The sequence below is a fragment of the Ranitomeya imitator genome, chromosome 4 (genome assembly GCF_032444005.1).
Source record: "Ranitomeya imitator isolate aRanImi1 chromosome 4, aRanImi1.pri, whole genome shotgun sequence".
Lineage (NCBI taxonomy): Eukaryota > Metazoa > Chordata > Amphibia > Anura > Dendrobatidae > Ranitomeya > Ranitomeya imitator.
Genome location: NC_091285.1, coordinates 367,766,959 through 367,790,836, shown reverse-complemented (window position 1 = coordinate 367,790,836; position 23,878 = coordinate 367,766,959). Strand labels below are relative to the sequence as shown.

The 23,878-nt window shown below is 44.7% G+C and overlaps 1 protein-coding gene across 1 annotated transcript in view; it reads left to right on the top strand.

The window, feature by feature from the left end:
• The window catches only part of SEMA3C (semaphorin 3C), a 229,319-nt gene that overhangs the window by 192,300 nt on the left and 13,141 nt on the right, over positions 1-23,878 (top strand). Inside the window, exon 17 of the mRNA XM_069765149.1 lies at positions 8,817-8,947. Coding sequence (XP_069621250.1) covers positions 8,817-8,947 — 131 coding nt within the window. The remainder of the gene's footprint in view (positions 1-8,816; positions 8,948-23,878) is intronic.

Genomic DNA, 23,878 nt, shown 5'->3' with positions numbered 1-23,878 from the left:
CACTTCTAAGTTCTGCGGTGCGCCCAAAAAGTGGTTTACCCCCACATATGGGGTATTGGCGTATTCAGGAGAAATTGCATAACAAAATTTATGGTTACATTTCTGTTTTTACACTTGTGAAAATAAAAAAAATGGTTCTGAATTAAGATGTTTGCAAAAAAAAGTTAAATGTTCATTTTTTCCTTCCACATTGTTTCAGTTCTTGTGAAGCACGTAAAGGGTTAATAAACTTCTTGAATGTGGTTTTGAGAACCTTGAGGGGTGTAGTTTTTAGAATGGTGTCACACTTCATTATTTTCTATCATATAGACCCCTCAAAATGACTTCAAATGTGATGTGGTCCCTAAGAAAAAATGGTGTTGTAAAAATGAGAAATTGCTGGTCAACTTTTAACCCTTATAACTCCCTAACAAAAAAAAATTTTGTTTCCAAAATTGTGCTGATGTAAAGTAGACATGTGGGAAATGTTATTTATTAACTATTTTTCGTGACATATCTCTCTGATTTAAGGGCATAAAAATACAAAGTTTGAAAATTGCAAAATTTTAAAAATTTTCGACATATTTCCGTTTTTTTCATAAATAATCGCAAGTAATATCGAAGAAATGTTACCACTAACATGAAGTACAATATGTCACGAAAAAATAATCTCAGAATCAGCGGGATCCGTTGAAGCGTTCCAGAGTTATAACCTCATAAAGTGACAGTGGTCAGAATTGCAAAAATTGGCCTGGTCATTAAGTACCAAATTGGCTCTGTCACTAAGGGGTTAAAGATAAGTCGCCCTTCAGAGATGTCTAGCAGCAGCTCTCGCATACAGAGAACAAGCAGAACAAGCGCTCCTGTGTTTGGGATGATCAGGCCACATAGCAGTCAGGTGGACGTGTGACACCCCAGGGTCCTGGTTGTCACAGTGGCATTGCTTTCCTCATGGGGAGAGTGATATCATGCTTGGAAGCGATGAAGGATTCCTTTTGACAGGTAATCAGCACATACAACACCATTCTGACTCCAGGCCAGAAAGGGGAGCTGCTCTCTCTGTTCGGGAGGAGGAGTTAGTTGCTAGGCAGTTGCTAGGCAGTTGGGAAGAGTTGACAGTTGGTGTCAGACAGCAGACTGGAGCATCTGAGGCAGAAGGACGGGTGATGGGCCATACAGCCTGAGGTGCTGTAGCTCCTAGATAGCGAGATACAGAAGGAAGAACAGCCTTTAGCTAATGTGCAGGAGAGTAAAGCACAGGAGAGTGACAACAAGGGAAAATAGCAGCGGCTGGGCTACCTCCCTGACAGAGCTCAGATACCGGTAACCGGAAGACCGAGGTTGTGTCATACTCTAGGAGGCACGTCAGAAACTGGTAGGACAGCTAGACTGCATGTAACCTGTCTGCCCTAATGCCCAGGAGACACAGTGACACATAGAGCCTGGGTCATGATAAAGACCCTGTAAAAAGGCTCGAGTTACCTGTCATACGGGTTTGTGTCCCACTTCAATAAAGGACAGAGATAACTGAGAGGACCTTGCTAAGAAGCCATAGGCAGTAAGGAACTACACCACAGCGCTAGAAGGAAGGCTTTTAACTCCACCTGGTTAAAGGGGACTCTGAACTCGCTTCCAAGTCGGCCGGACCCTGCTGGACCTGTGATCTGGTGCTCTGGACTGTGGCTGCCTGCTACCATCAGTAAACCAGGTAAAAAGACTGCACAACTGCGTCCTTCGTTCTTTACTGCACCACTCACCATCTTCCATCTATTCCCCAGGAGCCCTGGGGACCTACTTCACCTGTGGGAAGTTATACCTTCTGGCTGCCATAACATCACCCTAGAGGACCCCTTTAAGCAGCGTTGGTCACTTCTGACCGAATACCACACGTGGCCTCACTAACTTTCATAATTTCCACAAATCCCTTTTACATGGGCGCCCAGGGCCACGGACCGGGTCGCCGCCGTGACACGTCCTTTTAAGTACCGGACCTGGTACCGAGTATCCCCACTGTCCTGACGGGTGTTCCAGACGAACAATCTTTATAGCACACAGCTATCAAAAGTGCATGGGGGGCTTTAGCTAAAGCTGACATAAATAGGGTATTCTCACAATAGCCTTTAAATTGTTTACTAGATGATGTATCGACCATCAAAGAAATAGACATGAAGACTCCAGTCAGTTATATGATAGTACAATGAGCTACAGACTAGATTAAAAATAGAGACCTGTCTTGAATAGTCAGGTATCCGGCAGTTTATTTAGGATTGTCAATATAAAATTAATGACCATATTCCTCTGTCAAGATGACCTATTACATAAAGTTCTACATATCCCACATTGATTTTGGTGTCCATTTTTAGCCTCGCATTGCAACAGAGTTTTTAATGTGTGACATACGGTACTTTGTTGGCTTTGTGTTGTTTTCCGTATGCATGTGATTGTTCACATTAAAAAAATATATATTTTTTATGTAAAGTAACAAAAAGTGCACAAAACAGAAAACATACTGTGCAATTTTCCATGTTATATGATAGAATGACCTGCACTCCTAAATGGCTTATACACGTTTCAATTCAGTGAGTGGCTTATAGCTGCATGTAAAAGATCTCCCCTGTCACTGCCAGCACGATTACTAATTACCAGTTTATTTTTACCAGTTCTAATTTAAGATATGAGCTGACATGTCACTTGTGCTCTCGGCTTCTTTCCTTCCATGCTCATTGTAACATACATTGACAAGACTAGTTTAGGAACACTTAAAGGGAACCTGTCACCAGATTTGGCCGATACAAGTTACTGCTACCGCCTTTCAGGGCTTATATACACCATTCTATAATGCTGTAGATAAGCCCCTGATCCGACCTGCAAAAGAAGAAAAATACGTTTTATTATGCTCACCTGCAGGGCGGTCCGGTCCGAAGGGTGTTGCAGGTCCTGGTCTGGCTCCTCCCAGCTTCTATATCAGCCCTTAAAGGTGATGGCCGTATCTTGTATCGGCCATACCTGGTGTCAGGTTCCCTTTAATAAACAAGAATATCTTGGGTTATTGTAGAAACAACTATTACTTTTTATCACTTTTTTTGTACAAACAGAAAAGTCCTGTAACTGTAAATCAGCTAGAAAGAACACACTGACTATAGTAGTACAGTTTAACAGGTGACCACAAGATATTTTCTTTTTCCGAAGATATAATGTATAACAAATATTTGTAGCTCCACATTGCTAAGCCACCTGATTATGTTTCCAATTTACATCGTGTACCTTGAACTTTGATCACTGAGCACAATCTCTGATTAACTGGGGTTTCATTTGTAGATTTTTCCAGTGTAAACTCATGATTCTCTAGTCATTGATGATTTATATCCTTAAAGCCAGTGGTTGTTTAACCCCTTCCCGACCTTTGACGCATACGCTGCGTCATGAAAGTCGGTGCCATTCCGACCCATGACGCAGCATATGCGTCATGGAAAGATCGCGTCCCTGCAGATCCGGTGAAAGGGTTAACTCCCATTTCACCCGATCTGCAGGGACAGGGGGAGTGGTAGTTTAGCCCAGGGGGGGTGGCTTCACCCCCCCGTGGCTACGATCGCTCTGATTGGCTGTTGAAAGTGAAACTGCCAATCAGCGATTTGTAATATTTCACCTAAAAAAATGGTGAAATATTACAATCCAGCCATGGCCGATGCTGCAATATCATCGGCCATGGCTGGAAACACTAATGTGCACCCACCCCACCCCACCGATCGCCCCCCCAGCCCCCCGATCTGTGGTCCGCTCTCCTCCGTCCTGTGCTCCGCTCCCCCGTCCTCCTGTCCGCTCCCCCCGTGCTCCAATCACACCCCCCGTGCTCCAATCAAACCCCCCCGCACTCCGATCCCCCCCGCACAGCGATCCCCCCCCGTGCTCCGATCCACCCGCCCGCACAGCGATCCCCCACTCCGTGCTCCAATCCACCCCCCCGTGTTCCGATCCACCCCCCCCATGCTCCGATCCAACCCCCGTGCTCCGACGCCCCCCCGTGCCCTGATCTCCCCCCCGCCCCCCTTATACTTACCTGGCCTCCCGGGGTCCGTCCATCTTCTTTCCTGGGCGCCGCCATCTTCCAAAATGGTGGGCGCATGTGCAGTGCGCCCGCCGAATCTGCCGAATCTGTGAATTTTGATCACTGAGATATAACCTATCTCAGTGATCAAAATAAAAAAAAAAGTAAATGACCCACTAAGGTTGGGGTAAGAACTAGGGTTAGGGTTAGGGGTAGGGGTAGGGTTAGGGTTAGGGGTAGGGTAAGGGTTAGGGGTAGGGTTAGGGGTAGGGGTAGGGTTAGGGTTCGGGATGTGCACACGTATTCTGGTCCTATGCGGATTTTTCCGCAGAGGATTTGATAAATCCGCAGTGCTAAACCGCTGTGGATTTACCGCGTTTTTTCTGCGCATTTCACTGCGGTTTTACAACTGCGATTTTCTATTGGAGCAGTTGTAAAACCGCTGCGGAATCCGCAGAAAGAAGTGACATGCTGTGGAATGTAAACCGCTGCGTTTCCGTGCAGTTTTTCCGCAGCATGTGTACAGCGATTTTTGTTTCCCATAGGTTTACATTGAACTGTAAGCTCATGGGAAACTGCTGCGGATCCGCAGCGTTTTCCGCAGCGTGTGCACATACCTTTAGAATTAGGCTATGTGCACACGGTGCGGATTTGGCTGCGGATCCGCAGCGGATTGGCCGCTGCGGATTCGCAGCAGTGTTCCATCAGGTTTACAGTACCATGTAAACATATGGAAAGCCAAATCCACTGTGCCCATGGTGCGGAAAATACCGCGCGGGAACGCTGCGTTGTATTTTCCGCAGCATGTCAATTCTTTGTGCGGATTCCGCAGCGTTTTACACCTGTTCCTCAATAGGAATCCGCAGGTGAAATCCGCACAAAAAACACTGGCAATCCGCGGTAAATCCGCAGGTAAAACGCAGTGCCTTTTACCCGCGGATTTTTCAAAAATGGTGCTGAAAAATCTCATACGAATCCGCAACGTTGGCACATAGCCTTAGGGTTAGGGTTGGGTTGGAATTAGGGTTGTGGTTAGGGTTAGGGGTGTGTTGGGGTTACGGGTGTGTTGGGGTTAGGGTTGTGATTAGGGTTACGGCTACAGTTGGGATAAGGTTTAGGGGTGTGTTGGAGTTAGGATTGAGGGGTTTCCACTGTTTAGGCACATCAGGGGGTCTCCAAACGCAACATGGCACCACCATTGATTCCACCCAATCTTGTATTCAAAAAGTCAAATGGTGCTCCCTCACTTCCGAGCCCCGACGTGTGCCCAAACAGTGGTTTACCCCCACATATGGGGTACCAGCATACTCAGGACAAACTGCGCAACAATTACTGGGGTCCAATTTCTCCTGTTACCCTTGAGAAAATAAAAAATTGCTTGCTAAAACATCATTTTTGAGGAAAGAAAAATGATTTTTTATTTTCACGGCTCTGCGTTGTAAATGTCTGTGAAGCACTTGGGGGTTCAAAGTGCTCACCACATATCTAGATAAGTTCCTTGGGGGGTCTAGTTTCCAAAATGGGGTCACTTGTGGGGGGTTTCTACTGTTTAGGTAGATAAGAAGAACCCGGCACTCAACTTTAAGACAGACTTGTGGTTTTTATTTTGTAGTACGTAAAACGTTTCGGCCTGGTCTGGCCTTCGTCAGTTACGTACTGAGAGGTGTCTGGATAGATGGTGTGCTTCTGAGAGCGTAATGAGCTCCAGGGAAATCCCTTGAACGATGTAAGTCCCTAGGCAGGGCCGCGATTGCAGACGTTGCTGCAGGCTGGAAAGGAGACGGGTCAGGACGCGGTGTCCACCGCTGTCGGATGAGCATGCCCGAGTCTACTGTTTAGGCACACCAGGGGCTCTGCAAACGCAACATGACGTCCGCAGACCATTCCATCAAAGTCTGCATTTCAAAAGTCACTACTTCCCTTCTGAGCCCCGACGTGTGCCCAAACAGTGGTTTACCCCCACACATGGGGTATCAGCGTACTCAGGAGAAACTGGACAACAACTTTTGTGGTCCAATTTCTCCTGTAACCCTTGGGAAAATAAAAAATTCTGGGCTAAAAAATTATTTTTGAGGAAAGAAAACGTATTTATTATTTTCACTGCTCTGTGTTATGAACTTCTGTAAAGCACTTGGGGGTTGAAAGTGCTCACCACATATCTAGATAAGTTCCTTTGGGGGTCTAGTTTCCAAAATGGGGTCACTTGTGGGGGGTTTCTACTGTTTAGCCACATCAGGGGCTCTGCAAACGCAACGTGACGCCCGCAGAGCATTCCATCAAAGTCTGCATTTCAAAACGTCACTACTTCACTTCCGAGCCCCAGCATGTGCCTAAACAGTGGTTTACCCCCACATATTGGGTATCAGCGTACTCAGGAGAAACTGGACAACAACTTTTGGGGTCAAATTTCTCCTGTTACCCTTGGGAAAATAAAAAATTGCGGGCTAAAAAATCATTTTTTGAGAAAAGAATGTTTTATTTTATTTTCATGGCTCTGCGTTATAAACTTCTGTGAAGCACTTGAGGGTTCAAAGTGCTCACCACACATCTAGATTAGTTCCTTTGGGGGTCTAGTTTCCAAAATGGGGTCATTTGTGGGGGATCTCCAATGTTTAGGCACACAGGGGCTCTCCAAACGCGACATGGTGTCCGCTAATGATTGGAGCTAATTTTCCATTTAAAAAGCCAAATGGCGTGCCTTCCCTTCTGAGCCCTGCCGTGCGCCCAAACAGTGGTTTACCCCCACATATGGGGTACCTGCGTACTCAGGACAAACTGGACAACAACATTTGTGGTCCAATTTCTCCTATTACCATTGGCAAAATAGGAAATTCCAGGCTAAAAAATCATTTTTGAGAAAAGAAAAATTATTTTTTATTTTCATGGCCCTGCATTATAAACTTCTGTGAAGCACCTGGGGGTTTAAAGTGCTCAGTATGCATCTAGATAAGTTCCTTGGGGGGTCTAGTTTCCAAAATGGGGTCACTTGTGGGGGAGCTCCATTGCATAGGCACACAGGGGCTCTCCAAATGCGACATGGTGTCCGCTAACAATTGGAGCTAATTTTCCATTCAAAAAGTCAAATGGCGCGCCTTCCCTTCCGAGCCATGCCGTGTGCCCAAACAGTGGTTTATCCCCACATATGAGGTATCAGCGTACTCGGGAGAAATTGCTCAACAAATTTTAGGATCCATTTTATCCTATTGCCCATGTGAAAATGAAAAAATTGAGGCGAAAAGAAATTTTTTTGTGAAAAAAAAGTACTTTTTCATTTTTACGGATCAATTTGTGAAGCACCTGAGGGTTTAAAGTGCTCACTAGGCATCTAGATAACTTCCTTGGGGGGTCCAGTTTCCAAAATGGGGTCACTTGTGGGGGAGCTCCAATGTTTAAGCACACAGGGTCTCTCCAAACGCGACATGGTGTCCGCTAACGATGGAGATAATTTTTCATTCAAAAAGTCAAATGGCGCTCCTTCCCTTCCGAGCCTTACCATGTGCCCAAACAGTGGTTTACCCCCACATGTGAGGTATCGGTGTACTCAGGAGAAATTGCCAAACAAATTTTAGGATCCATTTTATCCTGTTGTCCATGTGAAAATGAAAAAATTGAGGCTAAAAGAATTTTTTTTGTGAAAAAATAGTACTTTTTCATTTTTACGGATCAATTTGTGAAGCACCTGGGGGTTTAGAGGGCTCACTATGCATCTAGATAAGTTCCTTGGGGCGTCTAGTTTCCAAAATGGGGTCACTTGTGGGGGAGCTCCAATTTTTAGGCACACGGGGGCTCTCCAAACTTGACATGGTGTCCGCTAAAGAGTGCAGCCAATTTTTCATTCAAAAAGTCAAATGGCGCTCCTTCCCTTCCAAGCCCTGCCGTGCGCCCAAACAGTGGTTTACCCCCACATATGAGGTATCAGCGTACTCAGGACAAATTGGACAACAACTTTTGTTGTTCAGTTTCTCCTTTTACCATTGGGAAAATACAAAAATTGTTGCTGAAAAATCATTTTTGTGACTAAAAAGTTAAATGTTCATTTTTTCCTTCCATGTTGCTTCTGCTGCTGTGAAGCACCTGAAGGGTTAATAAACTTCTGGAATGTGGTTTTGTGCACCTTGAGGAGTGCAGTTTTTAGAATGGTGTCACTTTTGGGTATTTTCAGCCATATAGACCCCTCAAACTGACTTCAAATGTGAGGTGGTCCCTAAAAAAATGGTTTTGTAAATTTCGTTGTAAAAATGAGAAATCGCTGGTCAAATTTTAACCCTTATAACTTCCTAGCAAAAAAAAATTTTGTTTCCAAAATTGTGCTGATGTAAAGTAGACGTGTGGGAAATGTTATTTATTAACTATTTTGTGTCACATACCTCTCTGGTTTAACAGAATAAAAATTAAAAATGTGAAAATTGCGAAATTTTCAAAATTTTCGCCAAATTTCCATTTTTATCACAAATAAACACAGAATTTATTGACCTAAATTTACCACTAACATGAAGCCCAATATGTCACGAAAAAACAATCTCAGAACCGCTAGGATCCATTGAAGCGTTCCTGAGTTATTACCTCATAAAGGGACACTGGTCAGAATTGCAAAAAACGGCAAGGTCTTTAAGGTCAAAATAGGCTGGGTCATGAAGGGGTTAAGCGGGTGGCAAAGAAGCTCTGATGTGGCTTTAGTACCTTGTATTTTCTTCCACTTGGCTCAGATCTAGGTAGCTAGATATATTTAGCAGTTTTAGGCTTATTGATGTTTTTGGCATGGTTTACAAGCCCTTATTTTCCTTATGTGCAGAGTATAGGAACACTGAAGAGACTATACAGTACGGAGTCAGAAATAACACAACTTTCCTGGAGTGCACTGCCAAATCTCCGCAAGCTTCTGTCAGATGGCTCCTGCAGAAAGACAATGATCGAAGGAAAGAGGTGAGTTCGTGGAACATGGGGCAGATCATGACCCAATCAAAAATTCTACCAAAGATTCTATATTAAATTCTGTAGATGGATATTTGACTTTACTCTACATCAGTGTTCCCCAAGCTCCAGTCCTCACGGCCCACCAACAGATCATATTTTCAGGGTTTCCTTAGCATTGCACAGGTGATGGAATTATTATCAAGGCATCAGAAATGGCCATTGGTTCACTCACCCGTGTAATAAAAAGGAAATCATGAAAATATGATCTGTTGAGGGCCATGAGGACTGGAGTTTGAGAAGCACTGCTCTAGAGGACAGTGATCTCTAAATCATGACTCAGTGGCTGTGACAACTACAAATTCCAGCATACCTTGGCACCAATATGTTACTGAAAGTTGTAGTTTTGCCATAAATGGAAAGCCACAAGATGCAGATACGTGCTGTAATGGCTGAAGTGATCAGTGAAGGGCTAGAAGGAAGTAAGGCGCACAATATGGTCTTATCTGGGTATAAAGAGATAAATTCCAATAAAATGTACTCACCAGATCCAGCCCTTACAAAGGCTTATAGAAACTTAAGCTGCTGCAGATCCACCGGTCTCCTTGTGACCGCACCAAAGATAAAAAATGGGATATAGAGATGGATTCTTCTCTGCGCAGCTCATAAAATTAGAAGTCCAATTGAGTAATCCAGTGAAATGTGGCTTTATTTCAGCACGTTTCGGAGCACTACGGCTCCTTCATCAGGATACCACATCAAATATACGTAGTGCTCCGAAACACCTTGAAATAAAGTCACTTTTCATTGGATTACTGAATTGGACTTCTAATATTATGAGCGGCACAGAGAAGAATCCATCTCTATATCCCATTTTTTTATCAATGGCTGAAGTGAAGCATGGCACAAGTAAATCCTGAGACAAATAGCGTATATATTTTTGTTTAGCTTGGACTACATACAGAACAAAGCTTATACATTGGCTCTAAATTTCTAATATGTAGTTTGAAATGTCCCTAAATTTTTGGTGTAGTTTCTCACTTGGGACTTTCCAAGTATCAGTAAACAAAAAGTCTTGCCATAATTTGCTATCTCATGAAATGAAATGGTGACTATGCAATACTACACATCAGCTTATATTACTACTCATTCTGTCCCCTCCTGTCCTGCTGCTGGGTTATTAGCTGGAAAATCAGACCTATAATTATAGTATCATACAGACAGAGGAGTAGCTAGGGTTTTGGTTCGGGGGGCGAAGCTTCTGCGTGGGCCCCTAACCAGGTAACCTCGATTACAACTGGTGATGCACCCTAATACTAGAGGAGAACCTCAGCAGATGACCGCGCTGTTACTGAAAATAATCTCTATATAAAGACCAATACTGATATTACCGCCATATAGGCAGTGGTAGATACCAGTCCTACAGAACATATAAGAGATCACAGCACAGTTACAGATAATGACTTACTGCTGATGTTCTTTCTGATGGAGTTGTCACTTTTCACGTTTTTTACATCTGGCCCAGACCGACATGACAACGTCTTCCAGCCACGACTCGGCTGCAGAGAATACAACAAAGACACGTTTCACTTCTCACATTCCAGCCATCACCATCTATTCCCAACCTGCACAAACTCCTCATCCTGTTGATACCCCAGTGCTGAACCGCTGCTGCCATATGTGACCCTATTACTTCACCTGCTGTGTGGTTCTGTGTGCTCTCTAAATTCTAAAGCAACCCTCTATAATATAGTAATACCGGCATTAAGTGCCCTTGAAAACAGTGCCCACATTTTGCCCCCTAGAAAGTAATATTGGCCTATATGGCCCTTTGATAGTCACAGTAACCAGAGTTCCCCTATAACAATAAGTGCCCACTTAACATTGAAAAATGTCCTGACTCTCCTCCCTGAACAGCTCCCCTATACACAGCATGATGCTCTCTTATACATAACATGATGCCTCCTCGCTGTAAAGTACCCCACACAGTATACCGACCCCTTAGTAGCCCCCAAACTGTTTGATGGCTCCAACACTGTAAGATGACCCTCTCACTGTAATCTCCACACTGTATGTTGGCCCCCCTAGATAGCCTCCATATAGTATAATGCACCCCCCATAGGACTCCATATAGTATAATGTACTCCCCATAGGCCTACTCTATATTGTATAATGCACCCCCATAGGCAGACTCTATAGCGCAAAGCAGCACCCCATAGGCAGACCCTCTAGTATAAGGCAGCACCCCTATGTCAGACCCTGTAGTATAAGGCAGCACCCCCATAGGCAGACCCTGTAGTATAAGGCAGCACCCCCATAGGCAGACCCTGTAGTATAAGACAGCACCCAATAGGCAGACTCTTTAGTATAAGGCAGCACCCCATAGGCAGACTCTGTAGTGTAAGGCAACACCCCATAGGTAAGCTCTGTAGTATAATGCAGCACCCCCATAGGCAGACTCTATAGCATAAGGCAGCCCCCATAGGCAGACTCTGTAGTATAAGGCAGCCCCCCATAGGCAGACTCTATAGTATAGGGCAGTGTTGTGAATTCTGCTCTTGGGCTCCCTCCGGTGGTTGTTGATGGTAATGCAGTTATTCCTGAGCAGCAGTCTTGGACAGGTGTTTCTGCTAATTGCAATTCTGACTGGGGTATTTAGCTGTGCAGGACTCATTAGTCCTTGCCAGTAGTCAATGTTCCTTTGGAAGTGTTGGTCCTCTGCCTGGCCTCTCCTGCTTGCTGCCAATTCAGCTAAGATAAGTGTTTGCTTCATTTTTTTAGACACACTGCTGTGTGTTTATTTTCTGTGCTTATCTTGTTTCTATTTTGTTCCTGCTAGACTGTGCCTGATGTTTTTCTCAGTCTAGTTGGACTCGCTGGAGTCGCAGATATACTCTCCACATCTTTAGTTAGGTGGTGGAGTTTTTGTATTTTTCTGCTGTGGATATTTTGTAGTGTTTTATGCTGACCGCATAGTATCCTGTACTATCCTTTCCTATCTAGGTAGAAGTGGCCTCTTTTGCTTATCCCTGTTTTCTGTCTGCGTGTGTCTTTTCCTCTCCTACTCACAGTCATTATTTGTGGGGGGCTATCTATCCTTTGGGGATCTACTCTGAGGCAAGAGAGTTTTCCTATTTCCATCTTTAGGGATATTTAGTCCTTAGGCTGTGTCGAGGTGTCTAGGTCTGGTTAGGCACACCCCACGGCTACTTCTAGTTGCGGTGATAGGATCAGGGTTTGCGGTCAGTAAAGTTACCACTGCTCCAGCGAAGGTCATTTCATGCTGCTCCAAGGCCACCTGATCATAACAGTACTACTGGCCAACAATGAGTTAATTGCATCTCAGAAGAAAGGAGGAAAGATCTTGAGCCATTTTTTTTTCTCCAGTCTGTTTTGTCTTCTCCTCCCTCTTTATCTCTGGGTGGCTGAAGAGCCTTGTGCTAGCATGAATGTTCAGGAATTAGTTTCTCGTATAGACCAGCTTGCTGCTAGAGTACAGGGTATTTCTGATTACATTGTTCAGACTCCTGCTTTGGAGCCTAAGATACCTACTCCTGATTTGTTTTTTTGGTGACAGTTCCAAGTTTTTGAGTTTTAAAAACAACTGTAAACTGTTTTTTGCATTGAAACCTCGATCCTCCGGTGATTCCATTCAACAAGTTAAAATCATCATTTCCCTGCTGCGTGGTGATCCACAGGATTGGGCATTTTCCCTGGAATCTGGTGATCCTGCTTTGCTTAATGTAGACTCCTTCTTTCAGGCGTTAGGATTACTGCATGATGAACCTAATTCGGTGGATCAAGCTGAGAAGATCTTGTTGGCCCTGTCTCAGGGTCAAGAGGCGGCAGAATTGTATTGTCAGAAATTCAGAAAATGGTCTGTATTGACTAAATGGAATAATGATGCTTTGGCGGCAATTTTCAGAAAGGGTCTTTCTGAATCCGTTAAAGATGTTATGGTGGGGTTTCCCACACCCTCCAATCTGAGTGATTCTATGTCTCTGGCCATTCAGATTGATCGGCGCTTGCGGGAGCGCAGAACTGTGCGCGCTATGGCGTTATCCTCAGAGCAAATTCCTGAGCCAATGCAATGTGATAGGATTCTGTCTAGAACGGAACGACAAGGTTTCAGACGTCAGAATAGGTTGTGTTATTATTGTGGTGACGCTTCCCATGTCATTTCTGTCTGCCCTAAGCGGACCAAGAGGATCGCCAGTTCATTTACCATCAGTACTGTACAACCTAAATTTCTGTTATCTGTGTCCTTGATCTGTTCATTGTCATCATTTTCTGTCATGGCGTTTGTGGATTCAGGCGCCGCCTTGAACTTAATGGACTTTGAGTTTGCCAGGCGTTGTGGTTTTCCCTTGCAGCCTTTGCAGAACCCTATTCCTTTAAGGGGCATTGATGCTACACCCTTGGCTAAAAATAAGCCCCAGTTTTGGACACAGGTGACCATGCGCATGGCGCCAGCCCATCAGGAAGATTGTCGATTTCTGGTGTTGCATGATTTGCATGATGCTATCGTGCTGGGTTTTCCATGGTTGCAAGTACATAATCCTGTTTTGGATTGGAAGTCCATGTCTGTGACTAGTTGGGGTTGTCAGGGGGTTTATAATGATGTTCCTCTGATGTCTATCGCCCCATCTCCCTCTTCTGAAATTCCGGAGTTTTTGTCTAATTTTCAGGATGTATTCGATGAGCCCAAGTCCAGTTTCCTTCCACCACACAGGGACTGCGATAGTGCTATTGACTTGATTCCAGGCTGTAAGTTTCCTAAGGGCCGACTTTTCAACCTGTCTGTACCTGAACATACCGCCATGCAGAGCTATATTAAGGAGTCTTTGGAGAAAGGGCATATTCGGCCATCTTCTTCACCGTTGGGAGCGGGGTTCTTTTTTTTGTTGCTAAAAAGATGGTTCCTTAAGACCCTGTATTGATTATCATCTCTTGAATAAGATCACGGTCAAGTTCCAATATCCTTTACCTTTGCTTTCCGATTTGTTTGCTAGGATTAAGGGAGCTAGTTGGTTTACTAAGATTGACCTTTGGGGGGGCTTATAATCTTGTTCGTATTAAGCAGGGTGATGAATTGAAAAGTGCGTTTAACACGCCCGAGGGCCATTTTGAATACCTTGTGATGCCATTCGGACTCTCTAATGCTCCATCTGTTTTTCAGTCCTTCATGCATGATATCTTCCGGGATTATCTTGATAAATTCCTGATTGTATATTTGGACGATATTTTGATTTTTTCCGATGATTGGGAGTCTCATGTGCAGCAGGTCAGGATGGTATTTCAGATCCTTCGTGACAATGCCTTGTTTGTGAAAGGGTCTAAGTGTCTTTTTGGGGTGCAGAAGGTTTCCTTTTTGGGCTTTATTTTTTCTCCCTCGTCTATAGAGATGGATCCGGTTAAGGTTCAGGCCATTCATGATTGGATTCAGCCCACATCCGTGAAGAGCCTTCAGAAATTTTTGGGTTTTGCTAATTTTTATCGCCGTTTCATTGCTAATTTTTCCAGCGTGGTTAAACCCTTGACTGATTTGACGAAGAAGGGCGCTGATGTGGCGAATTGGTCCCCTGCGGCTTTCTCTGCCTTTCAGGAACTTAAGCATCGTTTTACTTCTGCTCCTGTGTTGCGTCAACCGGATGTTTCTCTTCCGTTTCAGGTTGAGGTTGACGCTTCTGAGATTGGGGCAGGGGCTGTTTTGTCTCAGAGGGATCCTGTTGGTTCCTTAATGAAACCGTGTGCCTTCTTTTCCCGTACGTTTTCGCCTGCTGAACGCAATTATGATGTCGGCAATCGGGAGTTGTTGGCTATGAAGTGGGTGTTTGAGGAGTGGCGACATTGGCTTGAGGGAGATAAGCACCGTATTGTGGTCTTGACCGGTCATAAGAATCTGATTTACCTTGAGTCTGCCAAACGGTTGAATCCTAGACAGGCTCGATGGTCCTTGTTTTTTTCTCATTTTCATTTCGTGGTCTTGTACCTTCCGGGTTCTAAGAATATTAAGGCTGATGCCCTCTCTAGGAGTTTTCTGCCTGATTCTCCTGAAGTCTTGGAACCAGTCGGTATTTTGAAGGAAGGGGTGGTCCTTTCTGCCGTTTCTCCTGATTTACGACGGGTTCTTCAGAAATTTCAGGCTGACAAACCTGATCGTTGTCCTGTGGGGAAGCTGTTTGTTCCTGACAGATGGACTAGTAGAGTGATTTCTGAGGTTCACTGTTCTGTGTTGGCTGGTCATCCTGGCATTTTTGGTACCAGAGACTTGGTTGGTAGGTCATTTTGGTGGCCTTCCTTATCGCGTGATGTGCGGTCTTTTGTGCAGTCCTGTGGGACTTGTGCGCGGGCCAAGCCTTGTTGCCCCCATGCTAGTGGGTTGCTTTTGCCATTGCTGGTCCCTGAGAGGCCCTGGACGCATATTTCTATGGATTTTATTTCCGATCTTCCTGTTTCCCAGAGGATGTCTGTTATCTGGGTTGTTTGTGACCGATTCTCTAAGATGGTTCATTTGGTGCCTTTGCCTAAATTGCCTTCTTCTTCTGATTTGGTTCCGTTGTTTTTTCAGCATGTGGTCCGTTTGCATGGTGTTCCTGAGAATGTTGTGTCCGACAGAGGTTCCCAGTTTGTTTCTAGGTTTTGGCAGGCCTTTTGTGCTAGGCTGGGCATTAATTTGTCTTTTTCTACTGCATTTCATCCTCAGACAAATGGCCAGACCGAGCGTATTAATCAGACTTTGGAGACTTATTTGAGATGCTTTGTGTCTGCTGATCAGGATGATTGAGTGGCTTTTTTGCCATTGGCCGAGTTTGCCCTTAATAATCGGGCTAGTTCGGCTACTTTGGTTTCGCCTTTTTTTTTGTAATTTTGGTTTTCATCCTAGTTTTTCTTCTGGGCAGGTTGAGTCTTCTGACTTTCCTGGTGTGGATTCTGTGGTTGACAGGTTGCAGCAGATTTGGGCTCAGGTGGTGGACAATTTGGTGTTGTCTCAGGAGGAGGCTCAATGTTTTGCTAACCGACGTCGCTGTGTTGGTTCCCGGCTTCGGGTTGGGGATCTGGTTTGGTTATCTTCCCGTCATGTTCCTATGAAGGTTTCTTCTCCTAAGTTTAAGCCTCGGTTTATTGGTCCTTATAAGATTTCTGAGATTATTTTTCCGGTGTCTTTTCGTCTGGCGCTTCCGGCCTCTTTTGCTATCCATAATGTTTTCCATAGATCTTTGTTGCGGAAATATGTGGAGCCCGTTGTTCCCTCTGTTGATCCTCCGGCCCCTGTGTTGGTCGATGGGGAGTTGGAATATGTGGTTAAGGAGATTTTGGATTCTCGTTTTTCGAGGCGGAAGCTTCAGTACCTTGTCAAATGGAAGGGTTATGGCCAGGAGGATAATTCTTGGGTTTCGGCTTCTGATGTCCATGCCGCTGATTTGGTTCGTGCCTTTCATCTTGCTCATCCTGACCGGCCTGGGGGCTCTGGTGAGGGTTCGGTGACCCCTCCTCAAGGGGGGGTACTGTTGTGAATTCTGCTCTTGGGCTCCCTCCGGTGGTTGTTGATGGTAATGCAGTTATTCCTGAGCAGCAGTCTTGGACAGGTGTTTCTGCTAATTGCAATTCTGACTGGGGTATTTAGCTGTGCAGGACTCATTAGTCCTTGCCAGTAGTCAATGTTCCTTTGGAAGTGTTGGTCCTCTGCCTGGCCTCTCCTGCTTGCTGCCAATTCAGCTAAGATAAGTGTTTGCTTCATTTTTTTAGACACACTGCTGTGTGTTTATTTTCTGTGCTTATCTTGTTTCTATTTTGTTCCTGCTAGACTGTGCCTGATGTTTTTCTCAGTCTAGTTGGACTCGCTGGAGTCGCAGATATACTCTCCACATCTTTAGTTAGGTGGTGGAGTTTTTGTATTTTTCTGCTGTGGATATTTTGTAGTGTTTTATGCTGACCGCATAGTATCCTGTACTATCCTTTCATATCTAGGTAGAAGTGGCCTCCTTTGCTTATCCCTGTTTTCTGTCTGCGTGTGTCTTTTCCTTTCCTACTCACAGTCATTATTTGTGGGGGGCTATCTATCCTTTGGGGATCTACTCTGAGGCAAGAGAGTTTTCCTATTTCCATCTTTAGGGATATTTAGTCCTTAGGCTGTGTCGAGGTGTCTAGGTCTGGTTAGGCACACCCCACGGCTACTTCTAGTTGCGATGATAGGATCAGGGTTTGTGGTCAGTAAAGTTACCACTGCTCCAGCGAAGGTCATTTCATGCTGCTCCAAGGCCACCTGATCATAACAGTGCAGCACCCCATAGGCAGACCCTGTAGTATAAGGTAGCACCCCATAGGCAGACTCTGTAGTACAAGACAGCACCCCGTAGGCAAACTCTGTAGTATAAGGCAGCACCCCATAGGTGGACCCTGTAGTATAAGACAGCACCCCATAGGCAGACTCTGTAGTATAAGGCAGCACCCATAGGCAGACTCTGTAGTATAAGGCAGCACCCCATAGGCAGACCCTCTAGTATAAGATAGCACCCCATAGGCAGACCCTGTAGTATAAGGCAGCACCCCTATGTCAGACCCTGTAGTATAAGGCAGCACCCCCATAGGCAGACCCTGTAGTATAAGGCAGCACCCCCATAGGCAGACCCTGTAGTTTAAGACAGCACCCCATAGGCAGACCCTTTAGTATAAGGCAGCACCCCATAGGCAGACTCTGTAGTGTAAGGCAGCACCCCATAGGCAAACTTTGTAGTGTAATGCAGCACCCCCATAGGCAGACTCTTTAGCATAAGGCAGCCCCCATAGGCAGACTCTGTAGTATAAGTCAGCCCCCCCATAGGCAGACTGTATAGTATAGGGCAGCACCCCATAGGCAGACCCTGTGGTATAAGGCAGCACCCCATAGGCAGACTGTAGTATAAGGCACCCCATAGGCAGACTCTATAGTACAAGACAGCACCCCATAGGCAAACTAGTATAAGGCAGCACCCCATAGGTAGACCCTGTAGTATAAGACAGCAGCCCATAGGCAGACTCTGTAGTGTAAGGCACCACCCATAGGCAGACCATGCACTATAAGACATCACCCCATAGGCTGACCCTGTAGTATTAGACAGCACCCCATAGGCAGACTAGTATAAGGCAGCACCCCATAGGCAGACTCTGTAGTGTATGGCAGCACCCCGTAGGCAAAGTAGTATAATGCAGCACCCCCATAGGCAGACTCTATAGCATAATGCAGCCCCAAATAGGCAGACTCTGTAGTATAAGGCAGCCCCCCATAGACAGATCCTGTAGTATAAGACAGCAGCCCATAGGCAGACTCTGTAGTATAAGGCAGCATCCCATAGGCAAACTCTGTAGCATAATACAGTACACCAATAGGCAGACACTGTAGTATAAGGCAGCACACCCCCACACAGTCAGACTGCAGTATAAGGCAGCTCCTCCCACAGGCAAACTCTGTGGTGTAAGGCAGCACCCCCCACAGGCAGACTGCAGTATAAGGCAGTATCCCCCCCACAGGCAGACTCTGTAGTATAAGGCAGCACCCCAAGGCAGACTCTGTAGTATAAGGCAGCACCCCCCCAGGCAGACTCTGTAGTATAGGGCAGCACCCATAAATAAAAACAAATAAATGCTCACCACCTTCTATTGCATACAGATAAATATTCTCTTCTTCACTCACTGTTATTGGTTTCATAGAGAGATGTTTTTCCAGACGCACTTTTCTTTGACATCTGTGGCTATTTCCAGAAAGCCGCATTTCATTTCTCTATTATTAGACATCTTATTATAATGAGCCATTACCCAACAGTGTTCTTAGTGACGCAGACAGAACCACTAAAATACATTAGTGCTTGTAAGGGCTCTCTGTGTTCACCTCTCCACATCTATGATCCTTCATAAGCTTTTATAGAACAGGACGCCCTTTGTGCAAAAATGCTCCTTCATTTGGGGGAAATTGCATTTTCCTCTTAATAGACTCATTCTATGTCAGATAAGGAAAGAAGATTAAATTCATGTCAACAAATCCTGACTATGAGCACACGAGCTATGAGCTCACATTTTTTGTAATTGTAGAGGTGTGCTACAGTGTCCCGATGTTAGGTGCCTTCTTGTTATCACTCACGTGTCCCCACAATCTAATTTCTCTGTCTGATGCATACACACACTAGGGCCAATTTAATAGGAAGTTGATGAACTTGGTTCATGTTTTTGGGACTGTGGATGGAGATTGGAGTACACTGACAAGTCAAATCAAACTTGAAGAGAATATGCAAACTCACTTCAGGTTTTGGTCAGATTTTATGCTATTGCAACACAGCAGATGAACCACCTGTGACATTATTCTTCTTCATAGAATCAATTTTTGCATCCTTTAGAGGAAAATGGATAGATACATATGTTGTGTAACTGAGTATGGTAGAACAGCATGGAAAAGCCATGAATTTAGTATACCAAGTATGTAATGGAAGCAGTTCTAGAATCTTTTGTATAACTTAAAAAAAACATTGCCGATTTCAGCAAAACCTATGTAAACATGCGACTCTAACCTTAAGTTTAAGAGGTTATCCCACTAGGTAAATAAATAAATCTATGGAACAATGTACAATATTATTTTAATACATTAAAAGTTATTTGTTCAGTGCATTTCTATCCCTTTAGACACCTTTAAAAAATTTTCAAAAATTCTGGTTTCTTCCGTTCCTATGGGTGGGCGATAGCTTGTCCAATGTGACCAGGAAATGGCAGAATTTTCCAGGAGTGCACTGCCAACACCATATCTCCTTCAATGTAGAAAGACAGCGCTCCATCCAGGTGTTGAAATTCAAGAAATCTTTATTAAAGCCATGATAAAAACAGCAAACAGCAACGTTTCGACCGCACAACCGGTCTTTTTCAAGCTTGAAAAAGACCGGTTGTGCGGTCGAAACGTTGCTGTTTGCTGTTTTTATCATGGCTTTAATAAAGATTTCTTGAATTTCAACACCTGGATGGAGCGCTGTCTTTCTACATTGAAGTCTGTACATTGCCCAGGAGGGTTCCCTGGACTTGGATCGAGCGCCCTGCGAGAGTGAGTGCTGTCAGCTACCTTTATTTTTAAACACCATATCTCCTGTCTTCCTCCATTTACCTGAAAACAATAATCAATTGTATGCAGTCTTATCAATACTACTAATAAATAAAGTCCCATTATTTATCTATCTATCTATCTATCTATCTATCTATCTATCTATCCACAGTACAGACCAAAAGTTTGGACACACCTTCTCATTTAAAGATTTTTCTGTATTTTCATGACTATGAAAATTGTAAATTCACACTGAAGGCATCAAAACTATGAATTAACACATGTGGAATTATATACTTTATAAAAAAAATGTGAAACAACTGAAATAATGTCTTATAGTCTAGGTTTTTCAAAGTAGCCACATTTTGCTTTGATGACTGCTTTGCACACTCTTGGCGTTCTCTTGATGAGCTTCAAGAGGTAGTCACCGGGAATGGTTTTCAATTCACATGTGTGCCCTGTCATGGTTAATAAGTGGGATTTCTTGCCTTCTAAATGGGGTTGGGACCATCAGTTGTGTTGTGCAGAAGTCTGGTGGATACACAGCAGATAGTCCTGCTGAATAAACTGTTAGAGTTTGTATTATGGCAAGAAAAAAGCAGCTAAGTAAGGAAAAACGAGTGGCCATCATTACTTTAAGAAATGAAGGTGTCAGTCTGAAAAATTGGGAAAACTTTGAAACTGTCCCCAAGTGCAGTGGCACAAACCATCAAGTGCTACAAAGAAACTGAGGACAAGGAAAGGAAGACTAAGCATCACTTCTGAGGATAAGTTTATCTGAGTCACCAGCCTCAGAAATCGCAGGATAACAGCAGCTCAGATTAGAGACCAGGTCAATGCCACACAGAGTTGTAGCAGCAGACACATCTCTACAACAACTGTTAAGAGGAGACTTTGTGCAGCAGGCCTTCATGGTAAAATAGCTGCTAGGAAACCACTGCTCAGGACAGGCAACAAGCAGAAGAGACTTGTTTGAGCTAAAGAACACAAGGAATGGACATTAGACCAATAGAAATCTGTGATTTGGTCGGATGAGTCCAAATTTGAGATCTTTGTTTCCAACCACCGTGTCTTTATGTGACGCAGAAAAGGTGAACGGATGGACTCTACATGCCTGGTTCCCACCGTGAAGCATGGAGGAGGAGGTGTGATGGTGTGGGGGTGCTTTGTGGTGACACTTTTGGGGATTTATTCAAAATTGAAGGCATACTGAACCAGCATGGCTACCACAGCATCTTGCAGCGGCATGCTATTCCATCCGGTTTGCGTTTAGTTGGACCATCATTTATTTTTCAACAGGACAATGACCCCAAACACACCTCCAGGCTGTGTAAGGGCTATTTGACCAAGAAGGAGAGTGATGGGGTGCTACGCCAGATGACCTGACCTCCACAGTCTCCAGACATGTACCCAATCGAGATGGTTTGGGGTGTGCTGGACCACAGAGTGAAGGCAAATGGGCCAACAAGTGCTAAGCATCTCTAGGAACTCCTTCAAGATGGCTGGAAGACCATTCCCGGTGACTACCAATTGAAGCTCATCAAGAGAATGCCAAGAGTGTGCAAAGCAGTCATCAAAGCAAAAGGTGGCTACTTTGAAGAACCTAGAATATCAGACATATTTTCAGTTGTTTCACACTATTTTGTTAAGTATATAATTCCACATGTGTTAATTCATAGTTTGATGCCTTCAGTGTGAATGTACAATTTTCATAGTCATGAAAATACATAAAAATCTTTAAATGAGAAGGTGTGTCCAAACTTTTGGTCTGTACTCTATCTATCTATCTATCTATCTCTTCTCTTTTGTTCCCTGTTATGGCTGGCAATCAGGCAACACAGCGTGCAGTAATCAGCGCACATACAGAGATCTGGCAATAACCAAAAACAATAGGACGAGCTCTGAGACGTGGAATCTCTGTAGACTGCAGTACCTGATCTATCCTCACACAACTATAAGCAGCAGTGGATTGCGCCTAACAACTACCTATGCAACTCGGCACTGCCTGAGGAGCTGACTAGCCTGAAGATAGAAATACAAGCCTGACTTACCTCAGAGAAATACCCCAAAGGAATAGGCAGCCCCCCACATATAATGACTGTTAGCAAGATGAAAAGACAAACGTAGGAATGAAATAGATTCAGCAAAGTGAGGCCCGATATTCTAGACAGAGCGAGGATAGCAAAGAGAACTATGCAGTCTACAAAAAACCCTAAAACGAAAACCACGCAAAGGGGCAAAAAGACCCACCGTGCCGAACTAACAGCACGGCGGTGCACCCCTCTGCTTCTCAGAGCTTCCAGCAAAAGACAATAGCAAGCTGGATAGAAAAAAACAGAAAACAAACTAGAAGCACTTATCTAGCAGAGCAGCAGGCCCAAGGAAAGATGCAGTAGCTCAGATCCAACACTGGAACATTGACAAGGAGCAAGGAAGACAGACTCAGGTGGAGCTAAATAGCAAGGCAGCCAACGAGCTCACCAAAACACCTGAGGGAGGAAGCCCAGAGACTGCAATACCACTTGTGACCACAGAAGTGAACTCAGCCACAGAATTCACAACAGTACCCCCCCCTTGAGGAGGGGTCACCGAACCCTCACCAGAACCCCCAGGCCGACCAGGATGAGCCACATGAAAGGCACGAACAAGATCTGGGGCATGGACATCAGAGGCAAAAACCCAGGAATTATCTTCCTGAGCATAACCCTTCCATTTGACCAGATACTGGAGTTTCCGTCTAGAGACACGAGAATCCAAAATCTTCTCCACAATATACTCCAATTCCCCCTCCACCAAAACAGGGGCAGGAGGCTCCACAGATGGAACCATAGGTGCCACGTATCTCCTCAACAACGACCTATGGAATACATTATGTATGGAAAAGGAGTCTGGGAGGGTCAGACGAAAAGACACCGGATTGAGAATCTCAGAAATCCTATACGGACCAATAAAACGAGGTTTAAATTTAGGAGAGGAAACCTTCATAGGAATATGACGAGAAGATAACCAAACCAAATCCCCAACACGAAGTCGGGGTCCCACACGGCGTCTGCGATTAGCGAAAAGCTGAGCCTTCTCCTGGGACAAGGTCAAATTGTCCACTACCTGAGTCCAGATCTGCTGCAACCTGTCCACCACAGAATCCACACCAGGACAGTCCGAAGACTCAACCTGTCCTGAAGAGAAACGAGGATGGAACCCAGAATTGCAGAAAAATGGAGAGACCAAGGTAGCCGAGCTGGCCCGATTATTAAGGGCGAACTCAGCCAACGGCAAAAATGACACCCAATCATCCTGGTCAGCGGAAACAAAACATCTCAGATATGTTTCCAAGGTCTGATTGGTTCGTTCGGTCTGGCCATTAGTCTGAGGATGGAAGGCCGAGGAGAAAGATAGGTCAATGCCCATCCTACCACAAAAGGCTCGCCAGAACCTCGAGACAAACTGGGAACCTCTGTCAGAAACAATATTCTCAGGAATGCCATGTAAACGAACCACATGCTGGAAGAACAAAGGCACCAAATCAGAGGAGGAAGGCAATTTAACCAAGGGCACCAGATGGACCATTTTAGAAAAGCGATCACAGACCACCCAAATGACCGACATTTTTTGAGAAACGGGAAGGTCAGAAATGAAATCCATCGAAATATGTGTCCAAGGCCTCTTCGGGACCGGCAAGGGCAAAAGCAACCCACTGGCACGTGAACAGCAGGGCTTAGCCCTAGCACAAATTCCACAGGACTGCACAAAAGCACGCACATCCCGTGACAGAGATGGCCACCAGAAGGATCTAGCAACCAACTCCCTGGTACCAAAGATTCCTGGATGACCGGCCAGCACCGAACAATGAAGTTCAGAGATAACTTTACTAGTCCACCTATCAG